General features: G+C 34.6%; 3 protein-coding genes across 10 annotated transcripts; 1 reads left to right on the top strand and 2 right to left on the bottom strand.

Annotated features, from left to right (window-relative positions):
* Nucleotides 1–1,567: 1,567 nt before the first annotated feature.
* On the bottom strand, nucleotides 1,568–3,122 carry LOC106662395. 4 transcript variants are annotated; one of them, XR_001339891.2, is made up of 6 exons: nucleotides 2,973–3,122; nucleotides 2,602–2,812; nucleotides 2,094–2,181; nucleotides 1,946–2,040; nucleotides 1,741–1,870; nucleotides 1,568–1,674 (listed from the first exon to the last, which is right to left on the bottom strand). XR_001339891.2 is itself a non-coding variant. In XM_014386462.2 (6 exons), coding segments are annotated over exons 1-6 (567 nt in total). In that variant the 5' UTR covers nucleotides 2,979–3,120; the 3' UTR covers nucleotides 1,568–1,588. The 4 variants fall into 4 exon arrangements, 3 of the variants coding, with proteins under 3 accessions (XP_014241948.1, XP_014241947.1, XP_014241949.1); XM_014386462.2 differs by having other exon boundaries at nucleotides 2,647–2,812; nucleotides 2,977–3,120; XM_014386461.2 differs by having other exon boundaries at nucleotides 2,647–2,812; nucleotides 2,973–3,119.
* Nucleotides 2,188–16,487, top strand: LOC106662396. 3 transcript variants are annotated; one of them, XR_001339893.1, is made up of 3 exons: nucleotides 2,188–2,667; nucleotides 15,974–16,143; nucleotides 16,206–16,487. XR_001339893.1 is itself a non-coding variant. In XM_014386464.2 (3 exons), exons 1-3 carry the CDS (start codon nucleotides 14,368–14,370, stop codon nucleotides 16,395–16,397), a joined length of 381 nt encoding a protein of 126 aa, XP_014241950.1. In that variant the 5' UTR covers nucleotides 14,255–14,367; the 3' UTR covers nucleotides 16,398–16,487. The 3 variants fall into 3 exon arrangements, 1 of the variants encoding a protein (XP_014241950.1); XR_001339892.1 differs by lacking the exon at nucleotides 2,188–2,667 and adding an exon at nucleotides 2,849–2,893; XM_014386464.2 differs by lacking the exon at nucleotides 2,188–2,667 and adding an exon at nucleotides 14,255–14,386.
* A 966-nt stretch (nucleotides 16,488–17,453) lies between these two features.
* Nucleotides 17,454–21,208, bottom strand: LOC106662371. Of its 3 annotated transcripts, none has more exons than XR_001339888.2 (4): nucleotides 20,119–20,405; nucleotides 19,939–20,031; nucleotides 19,535–19,841; nucleotides 17,454–17,674 (listed from the first exon to the last, which is right to left on the bottom strand). XR_001339888.2 is itself a non-coding variant. In XM_014386430.2 (3 exons), the coding sequence occupies exons 1-3, from the start codon at nucleotides 20,581–20,583 to the stop codon at nucleotides 17,565–17,567; spliced, it is 555 nt and encodes a 184-aa protein (XP_014241916.1). In that variant the 5' UTR covers nucleotides 20,584–21,208; the 3' UTR covers nucleotides 17,454–17,564. The 3 variants fall into 3 exon arrangements, 1 of the variants encoding a protein (XP_014241916.1); XR_001339889.2 differs by having other exon boundaries at nucleotides 20,093–20,139; XM_014386430.2 differs by lacking the exons at nucleotides 19,939–20,031; nucleotides 20,119–20,405 and adding an exon at nucleotides 20,446–21,208.
* Nucleotides 21,209–22,766: the final 1,558 nt, after the last annotated feature.

Raw genomic sequence — 22,766 nt, 5'->3', positions numbered from 1 at the left:
CAATGTTATTTATGATTTCAATTGATAGTACCTTTCACTCTTTATATTTCTCGTATGCTTGACGGACGTGTGCTCTCTCTCTCTAATTTGTATTATCTATAATTTTTAGATATAATCTTTCTGCTTGAAATTATCTTTGGATTCTATCTATCAGTCAGGATAGGGAAACGGTCTCTCAATCATATACACACAATCTCTCTCTCCCTCTCACTCACTCACTCTCTCTCTCTCTCTCCCTCTCCCCACTTTCTCTCTACCTACCTACCTACCAATTTATTTATCTATCTATTCTCTCTCTCCCTCTTCTATTTGAGTCTATATATTTATCTATAAATTATCTACTAATATATTTATATATGATCTCTAAATCTATCTTTTTTCTGTGGTTTTATTTCTTTTTTGTCTATCTTTCTTACTCATATTTTTTTCTTGTCCTCTCGCTCCATTTATATCTTTTTCTTGATCCCGTGTGGAGAGATGAACTTGTAATTCGTTTAGTTTAAAACATTTCTTTCTCTCCTTCTCACCCTCTCTTTTTCTCTCCCTCACTGTCTCTCCCTCTCTCTCTCTCCCAATCTCGATCTTTCTCCTTCTCACTCACTCACTCACACTTAATTACTCTCTCTCCCTCTCTCTGTCTGTCTGTCTGTCTCTCTCTCTCTCTCTCTCTCTCTCTCTCTCTCTCTCTCTCTCTCTCTCTCTCTCTCTCTCTCTCTCTTTCTCTCTTTCTCAGTCACTCATTCTTACTCTCTTAATCTCTCTCTCTCTTTCTCACTCAATCACTCTTAATCTCTTAATCTCTCTCTCTCTCTCACTGTCACTCTCTCTCTCCCTCTCTCTCTCTCTCTTTCTCTCTTTCTCTCTTTCTCAGTCACTCACTCGTACTCTCTTAATCTCTCTCTCTTTCTCACTCACTGACTCTTATCTCTTAATCTCTTTTTCCCTGTTCTCTCTCTCTTTCTCTCTTTCTCAGTCACTCACCCTTACTCCCTTAATCTCTCTCTCTCTCTCTTTCTTTCTTTCTCTCTTTCTCAGTCACTCATTCTTACTCTCTTAATCTCTCTCTCTCTTTCTCACTCAATCACTCTTAATCTCTTAATCTCTCTCTCTCTCACTGTCACTCTCTCTCTTTTTCTCTCTTCCTCAGTCACTAATTTTTACTCTCTTAATCTCTCTCTCTCTTTCTCACTCACACACTCTTAATCTATCTCTCTCACTATCTCTCTCTCTTTTTCTCTCTTTCTCAGTCACTCACTCTTACTCTCTTAATCTCTCTCTCTTTTTCTCTCTTTCTCAGTCACTCACTCTTACTCTCTTAATCTCTCTCTCTTTCTCTCTTTCTCAGTCACTCACTCTCACTCTCTTAATCTCTCTCTCTCTCTCTCTCTCTCTCTCTCTCTCTCTCTCTCTCTCTCTCTCTCTCTCTCTCTCTCTCTCTCTCTTTCTCTCTCTCCATCTATCTTTCGTTATATATCTATTTGGGTCTTTATCTTACATATTATCATAATTTATCAATTTCTTAATTTAATATTATAGAAATTCATATTTTTTATAATTGTATTGCCATTTTAATTTTTCACGGAGATCTTCAACCGTTTTCTTCTACGGATCCCACCCCTGTCGAAAGCGTCCTCCGAAAACGTTGCAGGGTGGACAAAATCAGCAATCTATAAACTGGCAGATAAAAAAAAATGTTAACGCAAATTGGCAAATTCGCCTTCAACGGACTAGCAAATTTACTTAAGGCAATGCTGAATATGACAATTTCCATGATGAATTCGAAATTGACACAAATAATTACTCTTACCGCTTCGATCATAGGAGCAAATAAGGAATAAACTATTACCATTTGGATTTCACGCAATTTCGTCTAAAAATGAATTATAACTGTAATTGTACCGTTATACATTTGATGTTTTTTCAATGAATGTGCTATCTTTGTGACCTTCATCACGCTATAAATCAACAACCATTGGACAAATATGTCAAATATATACAATAATGTATTCACTGTCACCATTGTTGGCACTAGAAACGTCCCTAAAACGCACACATTTTAGACTTTGAATTTATATAATAAATAATATATTTACCTAGAAATATTCCCATTCGTTCAACAAAGTTCTCGTTAAAATAAAATAGCTCAATTATTGGTAATATGCAAAGTATTACGGAAAACATCTAAAAACAGATTTTTGTCATTAATTTATTTTCATAAGTTGAAAGTACTACTATAAGCTTGCGGCATGGTTCTTTGAGTATTTAAAAAAAATTGTATTTAAATTGGTAGTAGCCGTTTTTACTAATTTCAAAATCATTGAATTGAGTAAAAAGCTAGATTTTTTATACATAGATCACAAGAAATACTATGTGATGATAGTGAATCATTTTTATAGCAGCTGAGAAAAACTGTAAACTGCTTGGAAAACACACAGACTCTATTTACTGCAATCTATTATCGTTGATTTAATTTTGATTTTTTACATTGAATACAATTTATAAAAAAACGTAAAACAGCATTGAATTCATTTTTTTAGAAGCAGCTGAGAAGTTATTTTTAGTTTTTGCCAACCAATAACACTAATAACATGAAAAATCTACTTATTGATGGGAAATCCGAAAAATTGATGAACGAAGACCGCTCACCGCCTGTATGAAGGACAAGAGGTAACATTTTCGCTTAATGTTGAATTCTGTGATCGCCCTCCAGAACCTTTTCACTTTTGGATTTCTCCGAGGCTTTTCATTGCCTGCCACATCTTGAGAATTGCCAGGTTTATCAAGATTGTGTTTAGTTGAATAATAACTCATCCTATGCAACAAGAAGCAAGCTGGTTAGAGGAAAATTATCAACTTATGTCCTTCGTCGGTGATTATTTCTATTAAATACAAAGTAAATAATAAATAACAAACAAAATCATAACTAGTAGTACTTTTACTCAACCAAAAAAATACTGAATAAATTTACTTACTGACATTTCATAGAAAAAACATTAAAAAGAAGCACTTCGTAATATTGAGCAATCTAGTGACTATCATGTGTATGCAATCACAGAATGTTCTTATTTTATAATTTATAAAATCTTCCGAAGTCATATTGATTTTCGTTTTTTTTTACAATTTTAGGAAAAGTAAGTTTTTGTTTCAAAATTAAATTTGCATTTGTTTTATCGTCTTTTGCAAGAAATTAATTTTTATTTGGATGTATTTTATGGAATATTAGAATGTTCTATTACTTTCATTTTTAATACCTTGTACTGCCTTTTATTTTTCTGCGCAAATGCCTTAAGATTCTTGCAGAAAAATAAAGACACATGTCTTTAAAATAAACAATTGAGAGATGCGGTCTGGTGTGATGTAGGTTTCAGAAAAACATTTTCTTTATCGTGCCAACGTTTCGATCTTTATTGAGATCATCTTCAGGGCCCAAAATGTTTGTTTTCTGCGTAAGTGTGCCATCATTACGTGTTAGAGTGCCCAAACAAACACTTTGAGCCCGAAAGATGATCCAGATAAAGATCGAAACGTTGGCACGATAAAGAAAATGTTTGTCTGAAACCTACATCACACCAGACCGCATCTCACGATTTCTGAATAATCATCGACTAACGGTCACTAATCACCACACAATTTTGATAGAATTTAGAATAATACAAGAATGCCCCATTAATCGTTGACACGGCGCTCATCACTGAAAGGTAAAGGTCCCGGGTTCGAATCCAGCGGCCCTGTATTCGAACCCGCCATACTTTACACATACTTACAAATGGGATATAAAAAAAACATCGCCACCGCGAGGATTCATATAACCTCGTAATTGAAATGGCCAAAATCTTGCATGATCTCTAAGTAAACTGGATCAAAAACAGTCTCGGGATTTTTTTAACTCGGACAGGAGGTAAATAGGTTTTTATAATGACAGACTGCATACGCAATTAAGTCCGAGTGGAAACCAAGACAAGTGACCGAATTATGACCTCGTTCTTTGTGTACGAGTGTTAATTTTTACTGTTTTACCGAAGTTGTAAGCCGATTGAACATTATTGCATATATAATTATTGTATACAAAAACAATTTTATATTATAATAATATTATTAAACTTAAAACCTTAAATTTTTAATTGTTCCTAAAGCGGTTATTTAGTTTATTTATTGTTCATACGTATTTGTTGTACGTATTAAACTTTTGATTAAAGAACTTTATTCACATTTATGCCAGCGCTGTACCCGAAGTACATAAGCCACGAGAAGTCAGCTAGTGCTGTCACTCAGTGAGAAGAATTAAGGGAAGGTCTCGAGGTTATCGTCGATTAAACTTTGCGACAAAATTAAATAATATGTGTGGTGATTAGAGACCGTTAGTCGATCATTATTCGGAAATCGTGAGATGTGGTCTGGTGTGATGTAGGTTTCAGAAAAACATTTTCTTTATCGTGCCAACGTTTCGATCATTATTGAGATCATCTTCAGGGCCTAGGATTTACATACATTGTTTAAAGTTAACAAATACATGTAGGATGTGGCAACGAGTGAATTTATACAATACAAAAAATATTTTTAATAATCAATCAAAGTATAGGCTAAATACGCCGCTGCTCTACCAGTTCAGCTATCGTGACCTCGATCCACTCGGACACCAACACCCATCTCAACCTCACCTCTCAAATTTTCCCTCCTTTTTGCCATTTTTCAAATGTCGTGTAATCTATTTGATTTTCGCCGACAAATGAAATGGTCACGGAGAGCTTTAGTGATTTTTTTTAAATTTTAACTTTACTGATGTAGGGCTTTTTACGAAGATCGGAAGCTAAGACGACATTTTTCGTGGTATTACAAACCCTTTGAGATGTTACATGAATGCCTCTGAAGATCTCCAAAGCAGGGGAACTAGCAGTAAACATTCACACGTTGATGAATTTTCTCATGAGGTCTGTTTAATTTCTTTGGCCGCGCCGATCGGTGGTTACTTTCCAAAGTGTCGTTAGTTTAGTAGTCCTGAATGATCGTTTGTACAGTTGACCAACTTTTGAAAACAATTTTTGTAATTTCACTTAACGATTTTCCAAGATTACGGTGTCGCACTATAAACAGCCTAATTTCAACGGCACCTCCTTTACAAAAAAAAAATTATAAGATTATCACCTTGCATGTTTGATTCGTATGTATTACTATCTAAATTTGAAAATAAAAGGATAAACGGATTATTTCTTATTGTCCAAAAGAAATTAGCTATTTTTTTTATTTCAACCTAAACCTTACATAAAAGGATTAATTAATTGAAAGAAGTAATTTGGTCGATAGACCACGAAATATAATAGATTTACGTAAAATGAAGTACAACTTCACTAACAGGCCATTTCATATGTCTCCGAGAATCGATTCCTGATTACGTAAAAAGGAGGGAAAATTCGAAAGTTCGTAGGTTGAGATGGGGAGTTGTCCGAGTGTATCAAAGTCATGATTGCTCGAATGGTAGAGCAGCGGCGTTTTTAGGGTTCGAATCCCGCTAGTGACCCTGACTTTTTTATCTCAACCAATACCTTGTATAAAAATTAATTAATTGAGAGAAGTTATTTGGTGAATAGACCACTTAATATAATGTCTATATTAATCTTTGATTTAAAAAATAATAATATCATTCTTCAATCCACAAATAATACAGAGTTGAACTAAACTATAAATATTATGTTTTTCTCAGTTTTATAGTTTGTCATAAATAATTTATTTTTATTTTAAAAATAAAAAAATAATTTTTTGGAGGAGCGTATGCAGACTTGTTTATATGTTATTAGATGGTTCATGCATAATATCTTGAATTAGTAAAAAGTCCAAGTAAGTAACAGAGGTCGAAACAGTATGAACAATCAGGAACTAGTTAAGTTCAGATGTTTACATTGTTAATTTTTAAATTTAAATTTATAGGAAGGACGAAAAATGGCATGAGCTTTTTATCCTAGGCTATTAATCTATTTATACAGGCCCTGAAGATGATCTCAATAAAGATCGAAACGTTGGCACGATAAAGAAAATGTTTTTCTCAAACCTACACCAGATCGCATCTCACGATCTCCGAATAATCGTTGGCTAACGGTCACTAAACACCACACATTTTCATATAGGGTGTCCTTTTCAGATGGAAAAGATTTCTCTTGAACCAATGATGCTATAAAAAAAAACTAAAAAATACGGGCTCAATAAAATTTTATTCGAATTTCAAATGTTTACTTTATTTGGAGGAAAATAAAACAGGGTACTTCAGGCACAGTTCAACTTCAAAATTCCAAATACGGCTCTTTGCATCCTGACACATCGTTTTAATGGTTGTTTTACGCTGAAAATAGTGCAACGGATTTTAAATTGGTCAAAAAATGACAATGTTATGACAAAGTATTTAATCCAATTATCTATTTATATGTATATCTATCTATCTATCTATGCTTAACTATGTTTGATCTTTATATCTACATTAATCTTTATTTCGCACTCTCTTTTTTTATTAATCTGTTTACGTATAGCCCTCTATTTCTATAGAAATACCTCGATCTTCCCTTCTCATTCTCTCTTTTCGTCGCTCACCCTCTTTTTCCTATTTTACTGTTTCTCTCTCCCTCACTCACCCTCCCTCTCTCTTTCACAATCTCTCTCCCTCTCTATCTAATCTATCTAGCTCTTTCATTCTTCACCTCCCAAACTCACTCGCATAGATACAGAGCCACTCACCAAAAAAAGAAAAAAATTAAATTAAAAAATATATAAAAAACTAAAAATGAATAAATAATAAAATAAATAAAAAATAATAAAAATTAAAAAAAGTCAATTTTATATCCTTCAGTCATTTTTCGATATTTTACAAATCATCAGTTTTGGGTCTTTATGTATATTAAAATAATTATAATTATACCTCTGCAAAATTATAATTATTTTAATATTCATCTGCTTAGCACTTTTTCTGTTTTAATTTTGTTTTAATATTTTTTAGTTTTGTTTCAAATTTTTACCTTTTTTTGTAGAAAAATTATACAGAGTACCTCAGGCCTAGTTCAACTTCAAAATTTGAAATACGACCCCATACATCCTGACACGTCATTTTGAAAGATTTTTACGTTGAAAAAATGGTGCTATGGAATTTTAAATTGGTCAAAAAATGACAAAGTTATGGTAAAAAGTAAAACAAAAGTCATTTGGTATCTATTTATTAATGACATTTCATGTTCGAACTGCCTGCCTTGCATAAAGATGCAAAAATTTGCTCTTTCTAACCACTTTTCACCGGTGTCCAGATTGATAGAGTCAGGGGAGATGGATTGACAAGTATTTTTTATCCTTTGGCGCAGTTGTTCAACTGAGGTTGCTGCATTACAATTGGCATAGACACTTTTTTTTAATTGTCCCCGCAGAAAATAGTCAAGTTGATACCGAGGAGGCCTCAGATCGGGCCATGAGGTCCTATCCACCCATCCCGGAAGTGACGGTTCAAATAACTTTTCACCAGAATTGTTGTGAAGGGGAATTTATGCTTTTGAACTGGGATGTCTGGCGGAATGCAAATCCACTGGTCAAAAATGTCTAATATAATTGTTTAAAATTAATTAATTATTTTTGTCAATGGTGGCTATCGAATGGAGGCAGCCTTCAATGAATTCTGAATGTCGATGTTACTCCATATTCAGCCATCGGCCCTCTAACTTCACACACACTTACTGATTCATACACGCACAGCAGCATTAAAACAAACTCTACAACAAATTTATGTGCAATTAATAATTTATATATAAAATATTTACAAATTAAATATAGGGGAACACCCGGTTTTTCTTAAAAGGGGAAACAACAACAACATAAGGACTGTTTTTATATCTGGTGCCATGCCTACTCGTTCCCTATAAAGAGACAAGCCAAGACACTTGTTTATAGGACACTGATCGAATTTTCTCTACATGCGGGACACCTAGGTAGGATTTGTCTCAAAAACAGATGTCCTCCATCAATCGAGTATGACCTATCCACAAAGAGGTGAAGACGGTTCCCTTCCTTTAATTGCGAACTCTCGGTGGCATCGTTCAGTCGCGCTACGGACATTCTTTTATTACAATCTTTACTATACTAATATTAATTCCAATAAAACAAGAACCGGGTATACGATTTTCGAAATAGTCGTTTTTATAAACATCACATGCACACTAGCTTTGATTTTCCAGCACTACTTAACTGAAGTGTGTCCGATTCGTCTGATATGACGGAATGGCGGAACACTTTGTCATTATTGCCTTTACATCCCCATTTGCGTTTTCTTAACCGGGCCAGTTAGAATGTTTGTGGGTGGAGTTGAAAATACGGAAGAGCGGGCAAGTCGACTGCTATATAAAAGTCCGGTTGACACGCGACGGAAGTTTAGTTTGATGGGTACGTTTTACCACCTCGTGATCGGCCTAGCGTTGGCTACCCTGGCGCTGGCGGCTCCTCAGGACTCGGCGGTTGTTCAGGAAGGCCGAGGTAGTTGTATTTTATCCTATGAAATGGTTTTGTTTATGTGAGGAATTATGCGGGTTTGATGCAAAACTGGAACCAAATCCAAATTAGGTGTAATCAAAATAGAGAAAAAAATAAGATGAATAGACTAGGACCAATCAGGTCTATATATTAAAGTTTATTTTTTATCATGACCCAGTCTATTCCTCAGACGGAGACAACCAAAAACACCTTTTTACAAAAAGCAGTTTTTGTTTTTTTAAACATTATCGATTTCGGGGTGCTGCCCGCTCCCCCTTTTCAGCTGTTATGAATACAAAATACATAAATACATTTGATGGTTTCAAGTATTTTTATGTAACAACAGCTGAAGAAGGGAAGCAGGCAGCAACCCGAAATTGTTATTGTTTTAAAAAATAGACTACTTTTTTTGAAAAGTGTGTTTTCTTTTGTCTCCATCTGCGGAATAGAATGGGACAAGATAAAACAGTCCATTACGGTTCGTGTTCCGATTGACCAATTAACATTTTTCAATTAATTAGTATTTATGAAAGGTATTGGTTGAGATAAAAAAGTCAGTGTCACGAGCGGGATTCGAACCCACGACCTTCGGCTACTCTACCACTTGAGCTATCGTGACTTCGAGTGAAGAACTTCGGTTGAAAAATCGCAATAAGGAGGGAAAATTCAAGGGGTGAGGTTGGTGTCCGAGCGGGTCGAAGTCACGATAGCTCAAGTGGTAGAGTAGCGGCGTATTTAGCCGAGGGTCGTGGGTTCGAATCCCGCTCGTGACACTGACTTTTTTATCTCAACCAATACTGTCATAAATATTAATTAATAAAAAACGATGATATTGCTTTATATTACTGATATGTGATATCCTGATCTCCTTATGCTATTATAGTGAAAATACCGCTCAAAGATAGAATATTTGTGAGCTTTTTTGTACTTTATTGAAGTGCAAATGATATAAAATCATGATTTGTAATGCGAGTAAAGATTCATATTGATGGGTTTACAAAACACTACCTAATAGTAAATAAAGCGATGTGATAACGTAAATGGTGTTGAATAAGATAAAATAATACATTATGTAATAGATTTGTTAGTAGATATTCAAGATATTTAATTTGATAGTACTTAGTAGATTAGGGATATAAGTGTGCATTGAAGGTGACACTGATATGAGATAAGTGTCTGTATGTTAGTATTACCTGGATTATTGGTTATTTCGTTTCTTCTCTGGCTTCCAGAATTAATTTGGTAATTCGGGACGTTTCTTATGTCAAATCTGAATTGTTATTATGTTACTTGTATGGAAGGATGTCTACGTTTGCGGAACCATCAGTTTTAATGAAACCATTTGTTGGTGATAGCAGGACGGAAAATTAATTCCTTCCCAATGAGTCCAACACCCAAAATATGATTTTCTGCCCTTGTTTTTCGTATATTTCATGTCAGCGTGTCCCAGTACGTCACATAATGTTGAGTCGACTGAATTTTTATAAATGGTTTGTAACCAACATTTTTTAGCAGTGAAATGCTAATTTTAAAATAGTGAAATTACATGTATGTGTTTAACGCTTTTTAGTAGGGAAAATATTTCTTTATGCGCAATTTTTGTCAGAATTTGCACAAAAAAAATGTTTCTTCGAGTTTAGACAAGACGTTCGGAACTCGTAGAAGTTCTAAGATCTTCTAACTGATTTTGAGTTTTGTTGGCTTATAATGGCATTAAAAAAAGTTCATCTGGTTTCTAATGCTCTTTTGTGCATCTAAATGACGTTAGGTTTAGCATATTATAATATATGAGGAGGGACAACTCGAGTTATGTTAAAAACTCACACATGACAGAAGACGGTGGGAGTGGTCATGTGCTGTCCCGAAAGCTTTCGAGATATAAAAGCTGGTGGAACAGTTCAAAAACAATCAATAAACGAGTAATTATTTTGGATATATAAACGTTATGTATATTAAATTAGGTTAGATATGCAAAATGTACATCATCGAAAAGACGCGTCTAATAAAGCCAGTCGAAAAATATTTTTGTTTAAAAAAAAATTGGATTCATTTTAAAATCTCTTAAATTCGCAGTTTCACAAAAAACAAACATTTTTGAGCAGCATAATTACCTAGGATCCATTTTTTCTCTGAGTCCGCTGTTCCATCTAAAAATTTGTAACTCTTTGGGAGTTTATACAACATCAAAATTATGACAACCTTTTGAAAGCCTATTAATTCTAATTTCATTTTACGTGAACAGCGATTAAATGTTTGCCATTACAAAAGATATAAACAACGAAAAATTCAATTAAAAACTCTCAAACCTATTAATTTATATTTTTGGTACTAATTTATTAAGGGAGGCAGCAACTGGGCTCTTTCGTGTAAATTATAAGATTTTAAACACCTTTTGCTGTTCCTACAGTTCTGTGGGGTTGTTTCAAAGTACAAAATTAGAATAAGCATATGTTTATGTGCATCAATAAAAAAAATACAATAAAATAATTTAAAAACCAACCTAGAAAAATTAAAGCAAGAGAGGTTTGGATTTGAACGTTATAGTTAAACAACAAAAGTTACAATTTATGATTTAAGTATTGATAAGTACAAACATATTTAACTTTGATAATTACATATTGTATCTACGCATTGTACAAAATTAAAGACGAAACCTGTCAATATGAAAATGTACATAAACACAAAATATTTGACAGAATATTTAAAAAGAAATTAAATTTACATAAACACTGTACTTAAATTGATGTTCATCATACTAAAATTTAAATTGGCAAAAAGGAGGGAAAATTAAAAAAAGTGGGGTTGAGATGAGAAGTTGGTGCCCCGCGGATCGAAGTCACGATAGCTCAAGTGGTGGAGTAGCAGAGTATCAAGCCGAAGGTCGTCGGTTCGAATCCCGCTCCTGACACTGCCTTTTTATCTCAATTAAAAACCTTAATTAATTGAATGATATTAATTGGTCAAGCGGACCACGAAAAATAGTGAACTATAATTTAACCTAACGCAATCAGGTTGATGGGTCATGGATTTAGACCAAACGTTTTGGTGATTTATGCTCCAAAATATCGCCATTGTTGTGAATAGGCCCTGGTATCGCCAAAAAAAATTTGAAAGTAGTAATTTTCCGGTTTTTTACATTTTTTATTTTATTTTTTATTTATTTTTTGTAAAACTAATGTGAAATTTTGGTTTAACACCTCCCTAAATATACATACATTTTTGTGTGAATTTAAATTTATTGATTTTTTGACCCTTTAAATTTTTCCGATTTTTGAAAAGTCGTCAATAACTATTGATTCGCATTTAATTGCGACTAAAATCAGGTTTTGAAAATAGCTTCATTAACCCGATTAAGTCGATTTATTAAGAATTCCTTAGAGTGAAAAGTTTGTTGGCCCAAATTAATAACCGATTTCTCCGTTTAATTCAAAGTCAAAAACCATTCCAAAAAGTTTGAATTGGTGCTCACCACATGTTGCTCTTTGAAATAATTTAGTTCCTATCCATACCCCGTTATCCTGACGAGTTAGATCAATGCTTCGATCCATGACAAACTTGACAAAAAATAAATTTATGTGTGTCGGGGTTTTTCACAAAAATGCCCCAATAAAAGAACTTAAGGGGGGACAACAGAAGTTAAACTCACCTTGTATAACACATATTTTAAAAACTTGAAAAAAGCTTCAAAACGTAGGATGGCGTATTGGATGCTTGGAGTAAAGAACGAAAGCTCGCGTGCAAACTAAGCCTGAAGTCTAGCTTTTTGGGATTTCACACAGAAGTCTTTATATTTATTGAATCGATTTATTTTATTTTATTTATTTATAATTCTTTTATTAAAGAAATATGGCAACAACATTTGGGTAAGGCATTTTTATAAATTTTCTTCATTAAATGTCTTATCGTTCTTTTTCTTATTACTTTTTTAAATCTTATCTTTTAGATTTACTTTATTCGAGGACTATCCCTACACATCACATTAAATATATATTCCTTTTTGTCGTAAAATATAATCGAGATCGTCATAATTAATGACGATTTGTTTATATTAATATACATAAAATTGAAATTGAATCATTTTTCAATGATACGGGAATCTTTCCTTTACCATTCTAAGGCATATTTCGAAAAATGGACGTAAAGAAATAAGAGCGAAAAGCAAAATCCAAAAAATTAGCAAAACAAAAACTGTCCATATGTTTCTGTGACAAGAGAGAGAGAGAGAGAGAGAGAGAGAGAGAGGGAGAGAGAGAGAGAGAGAGAGAGAGAGAGGGTGTGATAGAGAGGGTGGGTGGGAGAGAGTTATAGAGCGATAGAAAGACACAGTTAGAGTGTTGGGAGAGATTGATGGTTAGATAAATAAATATACAGATATATATCAAGAAAGAGAGAGAGAGAGAGAGAGAGAGGGGGAGAGAGAGAGAGAGAGAGAGAGAGAGTGAGAGAGAGAGAGAGAGGAAGAAATTTGTATATTTTGTTATTCATTTTCCTTATTTGTTTTACATTTCATTTAGTTTTTTCAGATTTAAATTGCTGTTGTTATGTTTTGCGTTTTTGTACTCAGAATAAACTATATTTGTTACTTTTATTAATCGTAATGATGAATGAAATATGGATTTTTATCATATTTATTTTTATATTCATGTCTTTTTACTCTGAATGTTTTTTCCATCTTATTTGTATACACTGATTTTTGTAAAACAACCCACCAATTGCCATCAAATAAGTAATAAGATATAATAATTAGAAAGTATAAAACATAAACACATATAATGAGAGGTCGAGAGAGAATGGTTGAGAGAGAGAGAGAGAGATAATGAGAGGTCGAGAGAGAATGGTTGAGAGAGAGAGAGAGAGAGAGAGAGAGAGAGAGAGAGAGAGAGAGAGAGAGAGAGAGAGAGAGTGAGAGTGAGAGAGAGATAGAGAGAGGGTAAAACCAGATATACAAAGTTTTTAGTACAAATATTTTCATTTGTTTCTCGACTAGTTCATGTTCTACCGATAAAAAAAACCAAATAATCTAGTTGTTATTCTTCGCTTCTTTTTCTTACATATAATTAGCGTATAAATTACCGAAATCCCGGTATTGAAGGAAACGGCAACGCCAGAATTTCTAACGAGCTAAGTCGCTACTTAACAGAGCATTTCATCCTATTTCGGCCGCGAAAGTCTAACTCGGCTTTTTTTTTTAATTATGGGAGGTTTTTGGAGGTCAAGCGGTGTCCATGCGTTCGCCCAAGCGCTCAGGTTTCTCACGCGTAAAATATAAAAATTGGTGCGGATCTCCCGTTTTCCCGATTGGACGGCCTGGCCTCGCTCGTTTCAAAAAGTTGAGCCCTGCTTTAAAATTAAAACACCGAATAAGGCAATATTTCTGTTTGGTACAATATCGGTTGTTTGTTTCATTTTCATTACTCATTTAAACACGACCTAAATCACATTTTACTTACTTTTGTTATATTTATACTGAAAGGGGCATACTCGCTTTATTTTTTAGAGTGGTTTGTTAAAATGTAAATGTTCCTTGGGTGTCCAAAACGGATGACCTAACTCCAATACTTCATTACATGTGATGGTCATTATATAATATATCATTATCATAAAAACGAAAGACAAAATGGCATATTGCTTTTTTATATTATTATCGATGAAACTGCCAAGCTCTCTCCCTGGATTCCAACTTAGAACGCTAGTGTCGCAAACACTATTCGAACGATTTCTTCATCGAGGTTTTCCTGGTCTAGGTATTATTGGACTGCTTCAGTTGCAAGGGTAGGGTCGGAGGGTGTGAGTCTCGGACGTGTGGTCGTAAAACGCCAGCTTTGATTTATATGATGCGTAGAAAATTGACGCCGGTGCTCACTTTAAGCCACAGTCATGACAGGAACTACTTCCGGTAGTAGTAGAATTATAGTCTTTTTAAAAAGATAGTTCCTATTTTCAGCAAGTTGTGTTCAAACTGAAAACTCCTATACTTAGTAGCTAGAACTAGTAACTAGAAAAGATAAATAGTGTATTGCTCAATCTTTTTAAAAAGATAGTTCCTACTCGCAGCATTGAACAACTTTTCTAGTAGTGAGATAGTAGTAGTGAGGGAGGTTACTAATTAATTCAAATTTGATGCCAGGCTGCCAAACTCGAATATTTCTGTAACGTTCAAAAATAGGGTTGGGCAATAGTTTTCTAGAGCCGAGGATATCCGACTACTCAAAGGCCCTTGTTGACTGGACACTGCTGGCAGTCTATACAGGCATATGTATAAACTCGGAGCAACAAAACCAGGCTTGTGCAGATATTGTCAATAGGAAGAAGCAACAGTGCAACATTCTCTTGGTGCGAAGTCAAATGCAGGAGCAGATTCCTATTATTGAGAGAGGAATAACCTCGGCCTGAAGGGTACAAACGGGAGTTCTAAGAAAGCTTTAGACTATTAAAAACAGCTTTAAGATTAACAACGTTCTAATTAATAATTAAACTTTAAGCCTTAACCTCCTTCTAGCCTTGACCTTAACGCTAAAGGCCGTCAGGACAGCAGGATGGAAAGATGAACCGTATTGATGGGTGGGGTTCCGTAAGTTTTAGGAATTAGTCTTTTAAGGAAAAGTGGTTGAACGATTTTGATTAAAATAAGTAGGATCTATGTTGGGCTATAAAAGATCAAAGGTATTTGTGTGGGTTTGGGGTTATTTAGGTCAGTTTTCAGTGAATGAGAAAATAATTTGTGCAAAACATTGAAAACAGTTTATATCAGCTTCGGAGCACTTTAGAAGTAATCAGACTGTAGTCTAGGGAGTTCTGCAAGGAAAATCGGAAAATTTGGAACTTGACGTGTGTGGGGAGGATGGACCGAGGATGTTAACTGAAAGAAGTGAAGAATTTAGCAATCTGATGTTAGTTCGAAGTGACATTCAGATCGGCTGGGAGTAAAATTTGTGGAGAGGTAGGCGGAAATGTAGTTTTTAAACTCCCAAAAATGTCAATTTCTGCTGATTCTAATCAACCGAGTGCTGAAGATTCATTACAAAATGACCAAACGACTGAAAATTATGTCATTTTAAATCATTAATTAGTAATCCCCATCCCATGTTCTTCGTTGGCACACTCAACACGACAAGAATGACACATCAACACGGAAACAAACACTTTGAGCCCTGAAGATGATCTCAATAAAGGTCGAAACGTTGGCACGATAAAGAAAATGTTTTTCTAAAGTCTACGTCACACCAGACGCATCGCACGACCACCAAATAATCATCATTACTTAGGTTGACTAGGACCAACCAAAAAAAAAAAAAAAAATTGGCCACGTACATCAAGGTTCAAACATTGGAACGTGAAGTCAAACTACTTCCTTTTTACATTATACCCAAATTCAAATTTTGATATGGTTTGACAGAATTTTATCCCATTGCAAAGAGTATGAATTATTAGAAGTAGGTACTGTAGGCAAAAAATTAATTTTATATTGTTTGTTTTTTGACAGGTAAGCTTAAAAAAGCTCTTCTTCCATTCCTCATCGGCATTGTCTTGAAGGCGTACACGCTCGTCCCTCTTAAGTTGATGGTGATGACATTCATGGCCTTGATGGCCCTGCTGGTCTCAAAAATCAGCGTTGCCATTGCCAGCGTCCTCGCTCTTCATCAATACTATCAGGTAAGCCTCCAGGTAAGCCTCCCTTGTAAACTGAGATTATATTGTAACTGTTTTTTTTCCAGCATTCCAGCGTACCTTCCATGCATGATTTAGGGTCCGTCGGTGCTTTTTCTGCCCCGTTTTACGCAGTGACTGCAGCAGGGCAGACAGGAGTCGCAAACCAAGTTCCACTCGCACCGACTGGCCAGGATCAGCAATATTCGCCCTCTGCTCCTCAACCATATATTCGAAGGATACACGTGAAGTACACTTGACTGCAAACGAAATAATTTTCCCTTATGAAATCATTTTATTTATTTAAATTATTACAAATTTTTTCTGTAAATAACCTTAATAAACCTGAGGATATTAGTCTGATTACTGCTAAATCAATAAATCCCATAAATTCCCTGTTTTGAAGATACAAGTATGGAATTTTTAGTTTTTAATATAAATTGGAAACGCTAAAATTAATGGTAAGGGTAAAATTATAATCGAAATAACAAATATTTTTTAAAAGTAAAAACATAATATAAAAAAAATAAGCGTTCGTTGATGTGGAAAGTGCCGCTCTCTCGTTGACAGTCGCGGGTTCGATCCCTGCCCTATCCACTGGTGTTTTTATCAGAGGATGGTACTTTCTTACTAAGCAACAACTGAATTTAGCTTAACTATTAATTTATTATTGTGTTTCTGTGTATCGGTTTCAATAAAAGAGCGATGCAAATCAAACAGATCTGGAAATTAAATTGTATGAATGTTTTCGTAAACACATAACAAGATATATGTATTCATATATTTTGCGTTATAATTTTACAAGAGTCACCGTAATAAGCTACATATGTGTAAAATTAGTTAAAAATTGGTTTATCTGTCAGTCTATATGTTTGTAGCGCCCTCTTCAACTCGCGCACCCTCTCTCACTCTCTCTCTCTCTCTCTCTCTCTCTCTCTCTCTCTCTTGGTATCACTCTCTCTCGCCCCCACTCACAATCTCAACCTCTCTCTCTTTTTATTACACTATCCTTCCCTATCTTTATTTTCTGAAAAAAAGGCCCATTTGTATATATGTCGCCTTTGAATGCAGGGCCGCTGTATTCGAACCCGGGACCTTTACCTTACAGTGATGAGCGCAGTGTCAACGCCTAAACCGCTGTGCCCACTGACGCCTCCCACATATCTATTGTTTAACACACATCTCAACATTAATATTTTATTTTATCAATATTTAATCGTTTCTCTGTAAAGACCAGCTATCTTCATCAACTTTTGGTTACAGTCTATGAAAATACCTATGGCTTGCACATTGCGTTTTTCTTACAAAAAATGTTGTCCATGGAGAAAAACCATTAACAGGCGCATTTAATCAATACAGAAACATTTGAAGAAACAATGTGTTGCTTAAAGTACTGTTTACATTTATACAGTATTCGTTTTTTTATTTTATTTAAATCGCGAATCAGAAATCCTTGGCTTGTTCCTCCTGTCGTAAAACTGTTGCCTCCCCTCGTAGCTCTCTTTTCTATTTCTGTACGGACTCCCTCGGTCGTATTCTGAAACAAAAGCAAAAACAGGATATGTAACAATCCCAAAATATTCTTATATTTTAAGGATGACTGGTATAACAATGTTGGAAGTCATTATTTCAACAGAAAAATTAACAGAGGTCTTACCATTTTTTCTTTCTCTCCATGTCATTATACACAATGGATACCAGGTAAGTATACATGCAGTAAGATAATTAGCAAACATGCACAAATATAATACAAAAAATGTAAAAGGTTTTGCAGTAATTTTTCGTCTTTTGAGTATAAAAATTATAAGTACATCACTTATTTCAGTACCGATTTTCTATCAATGTATTTCTCTCTCTCTCTCTAGCTCTCTCTCTCTTCCCCCCATTCCATTTTTCTCTATTCTCTCTCTCACTCCCTCGTCACTCTCTCCCTCAAATATAACCGTCGAACATAAAACTAAGTTATATGTTACTATAAATATATCTAATCTACACTGTGATTCTAGAATTCATGAAAAATACCGCAATTTATCCATTTTAAAAATTTATATTTTGTTAAGATCCAAAATTTGGACTATTTTCCATGACTTAACAGTACTAATACTTATTTGATTTTTGTTTCCTCGTGGTGTCGAGATACTTATTTGATATTGTTTCTCATTTTACAGTTAAAAAACAACCTTTTGCATGTTCCCGAATAGCATTGAAAATTCCATTGTGTCGTCCACAGTGTTTTTATAATTCATTCTTTCCTAAAACTTTAAAACTTTACAATAATTCAGCCAATGTTATAAAATCATGTAGGTAAATCTAAAAATATAAAAAAACATCTAAAACCTCTCATCAGATTATCAGTCATACCTGTACGACATCAATAAAAATATGCATATGTACACAGGACAAAAATTGTATTTATATTATATCTGTTTTGCCTTATTTTCATTTACGAATGCTTATTAAATGTAAGAAAGATCCATTAGACCTAATTTTGCGAATTTTTATGAATTAAATGTTTAATTCAATTTTACTCTCTATCTTTTCTCTCTCTCTCCCTCACCTTCTCGCTCACTCTCTCTCTCTCTCTCTCTCTCTCTCTCTCTCTCTCTCTCTCTGTCTCTCTCTCTCTCTATCTATCTATCTATCTATCTATCTCTAATTATCTATCTATCTTTATTTATCTATCTATCTATCTATCTATCTATCTATCTATCTATCTATCTATCTATCTATCTATCTATTTATCTATCTATCTATCTATCTATCTATCTATCTATCTATCTCTATTTGACTATCTATCTATCTATTTATCTATTATCTATCTATCGGTATATGTATATATATAAATCGATCTATTAATCTCTATTTCTTTCTATCTACCTACCTATCTATCTCTCGCTCTTTCGCTCTCTCTTTCTCTCTTGTTACCTCTACATTTATCTAACAATCTACTTCCACCTTTTTAGATGAGTAAAACCGTAATTTACACGAAGTGAACCTACAAGTTGTGACCTACATACACACTTCACAATATCTATCTTCATATTTAACTGTCTATGTACTCTCTCTCCCTTTTGTCCTCTCTCTCTCTCTCTCTCTCTCTCCCTCTCTCTCTCTCTCGCTCTCTCTCTCTCTCTCTCCATTTCTCTCCTCGTTCTCTCTCTCTTTCGCTCTCTATCTATTTATCGATCTGTCTACCTATCTATCAATCTCCTGCCCTTTCGATCTCTCTTTCTCTCTCTCGTTACCTCCACATTTGTCTAACAATCTACTTCCACCTTTTTAACTCACCTTTTAAGATACAAATTCTGTTTTTGTTTTTAAAAGAAATATGTGTATATGTGTAATATTGACTCTTACAGTCTGACACACGATGCCACTTGCTGAAAAATTGACATACCTCGGCTACGCGAATTTCGCCATTTGTGCCCGTAATACTTTCGCTCCTGCCTCCTGCTCGTATAGTATTCCGGCGGCTCCGTCTTCAGCGACATAAGGGAAGGGATGTGGTTGGAATCCAGGAGACTCTTCATTTTGGACGTTTCTTCTCTTTTCGCTTCCGCTTCCCCGCGGCTCATCTTCAGCTCGGAGGCTGATTCGGAGGCTGAATCCTTCGATTCTTTTCCAGCGCTTTTGTTATCAAGCGATTTAGTTTCTTCGCCGTTTTCCACAGATAAGTTGAAAATCCTCCATTCCTCGTCGTTATCCTTTAAAAAAATCAATCATATATCAATAATAAAAATTTATTGAGGAAAAAAATTAAACAAGAATATATGGGTGTATGCTTCTGTAAAAATGAACTACCTGTAGTAAAACCAGATATTAGCGGCTAGAAAGTTTTGTTTTATAAACCTATCTACAAGCCTCCAGCTAAACATTGACGCTCATTCTATTATTCTAAAAGAAATAAAATTTTAAATAATTTACATAATACAATCTAACTACTAATTTATCTCACTAATATTTTAAATGTTTGACACGTACTCAAAATTGTCGCTAAATCTGTTTTAAAGTTTTGCACATCAGTGTTTAGATTTAATTAGTAGACCGACTGAGAATATTTCACAATTCTCCCAGCTGAGGTCAATGAGAAAATATTTTAAGTTAGCATATTCTGGTTTGTGTTTATTGTAAAAATTGTACGTATTTACATATTGAAATAAATAATTTTTTAAATGTTTTAATTTTTAGAAAATTTTATTTATTAGTGTTAAACTGGTGGCACTTTTATGGCAATGTTGTTTGAATAAATATATGGAAACATTATGTAGATTTAAGATAACACTAATAAAATAAAAATATATAGCTTACTGTGCAGTTTGTGTCAAAAGGTTCATCAATGTCGAAACCTTTATAAATATCAAAGTCCTCTTCTTCGACTTGTCCCTCGCTGGAGGGTACTTCGCCCTCTTCCACTAAAGGTTCTTTTTCCGAACTACTCTCTTCCATTTATAAACAATGACGACGGGCAACTTCCAATATGGTTTATGACAAGTATTATTTAAAAGGAAACAAAATAAAACAGCTGTGGGCGATATTTATGAATAATATGAAAAGCGGTTGAAGCTTGTAAACCGCGACAAATACTTGCAAGAGGCTATGCCAGGTGTTATCAGGTTGAAATCACGTCAGATCATGATTTTGCCGGAAGTCGATCAGGACTGCCATGTTGAAGGTAAACGCTTTTCTTGCCGATCGATGACTTTGATGTGCGGACTCGCCATGAGCGTCCCTCTCGTGATCATTTTTGTGTACGTCGACAATATAGAGATATTCCAGAGGTTTTTGGTCAATAACACTATCGATAGGGTCGACAAGAGGGCAAAGCACGTCAAAATGATTCTCGGATCGTGGCGTTTCGCTTGATCCGACGACCGAAGGAGTCCCGTTTATAAGGGATTTGTTATTGTTTTTTAACCGACGAAGAAATGAAATCCTCGGGAATTTTGCGTTTCGTAGTGGATAATCGTCTGAGAAAACTAAGACAATTCAAGAGTTTAACAAACGAATTGTGATGATGGTCGTTTTTGAAATTCTGAAGATCATCTTCAGAAATGGTAACAAATAAAAATGTTTAAAATAAAATCCCATATTTTATGTTTTCAACTTGTTAACGACGCATGTAGAATGTAGCTTTCTGCAGATCCACAAATTTGGTACATACTTGAACCTATTTGTAAAAAAATATAAAATAATAATAAATTCTTAATACAATTTTTGAAATATATCTGAGAATGGTTGTGAATATTATCTAATAACCTCTGGGTTTATTTTAAAATATTCAAACATGTATTTTTTACAATAACATAATAGAACCAAGAATAAAAAACTGAGTGGACAACACGATTTTAATTAGCATTGATCTCATAATACCAAATTTGTATATAAAAAGTGTAGACTTTGCCCTAAACGTTTCTGTAAAAACAGTACAAATAAAGGTTTTCAAATGTATAATCATATGTTTTGGCGAGGGGAATCACTCCAGTGGGCAGAAATGTCAAAATAATTCGAACATTTAGAAAGTCGAGACCGAAGTCTGCCTTAGTCCCCGGATTTGCCTTATGTGCGAGCATGCAGCCTTCTTTCAGCAGAAAGGACGTTTGCTGAAGGGTGTGTGCGAGGAAAATCGGTGAAAATACGAAAGCGTACCGATCCTCGGAAAGCGAATGTTGTTCCTTCTCACGGTGGGTCGAATCGGGGATTCAATATTTCTTGAGGTCCGCATTGTGCGTAGAAGTGGCCCCTATCTGGGACGATTACGGGTTTCCAGCCAACAGCCGACAAAGGATCTGAGGACGATAACGATGGTAATGACCATGCGAACAATTTACCATCGACCGTCCTACCTTAAACTTCAAATATCGCTTAACGGTTAAACGGAAAATTTCATTTTGGGGGATGTACAATAGTCAATTCTTTCTACCAACATGCGAAAATTTATTAACAGCACAAAAAACTAGGGTGTATGTTTGTCAAATAGCGAAAGCGAGAAATATATTTTGCGGAATGGAGTAAAACTGAAATTAAGAAATCGATACAGTATTACGATGAGTATGAGAAAGACGTAATTTACTACACTTTAATTATGTATGCACTTCCTAACAGAAACACGCCATCTCTGTTTATATCTGGCTGTGACATCCCTTTTAATGTTCTTTTCTCACTCTCTAACACTCTCTTTCTCTCTATCTATTTACCACCCTTTCTATTATTGTACGTCTATATTGGTCTTACTCTACACATTTATCCATATTTCTACATATTTTTCTATCAATTCTCTCCCTTTCTCTCTATCTATCTATCTATCTATCTCTACCTCTATCTCCCTATCTTATTTACGACTCTTTCTGTTATTGTATGTGTATCTTGTCTTTGTCTATACCTTTATCCATCTTTCTACATATTATTCTGCCAATTTTCTCTCTCTATCTCTATCTATCTTTCTATCTCTCTATCTCTATTTATCACTCTTTCTATTGTTGTATGCCTATCTTCTCTTTCTCTATACATTTATCCATCTTTCTACATATTTTTCTACCAATTTTCTCTCTCTCCCTCTCTCTCTCTCTCTCTCTCTCTCTCTCTCTCTCTCTCTCTCTCTCTCTCTCTCTCTCTCTCTCTATCTAGCTGGC

This window comes from Cimex lectularius, unplaced genomic scaffold (genome assembly GCF_000648675.2).
Source record: "Cimex lectularius strain Harlan isolate CLEC.00 unplaced genomic scaffold, Clec_2.1 scaffold51, whole genome shotgun sequence".
Lineage (NCBI taxonomy): Eukaryota > Metazoa > Arthropoda > Insecta > Hemiptera > Cimicidae > Cimex > Cimex lectularius.
This window is presented reverse-complemented; position numbering and strand designations above follow the sequence as displayed.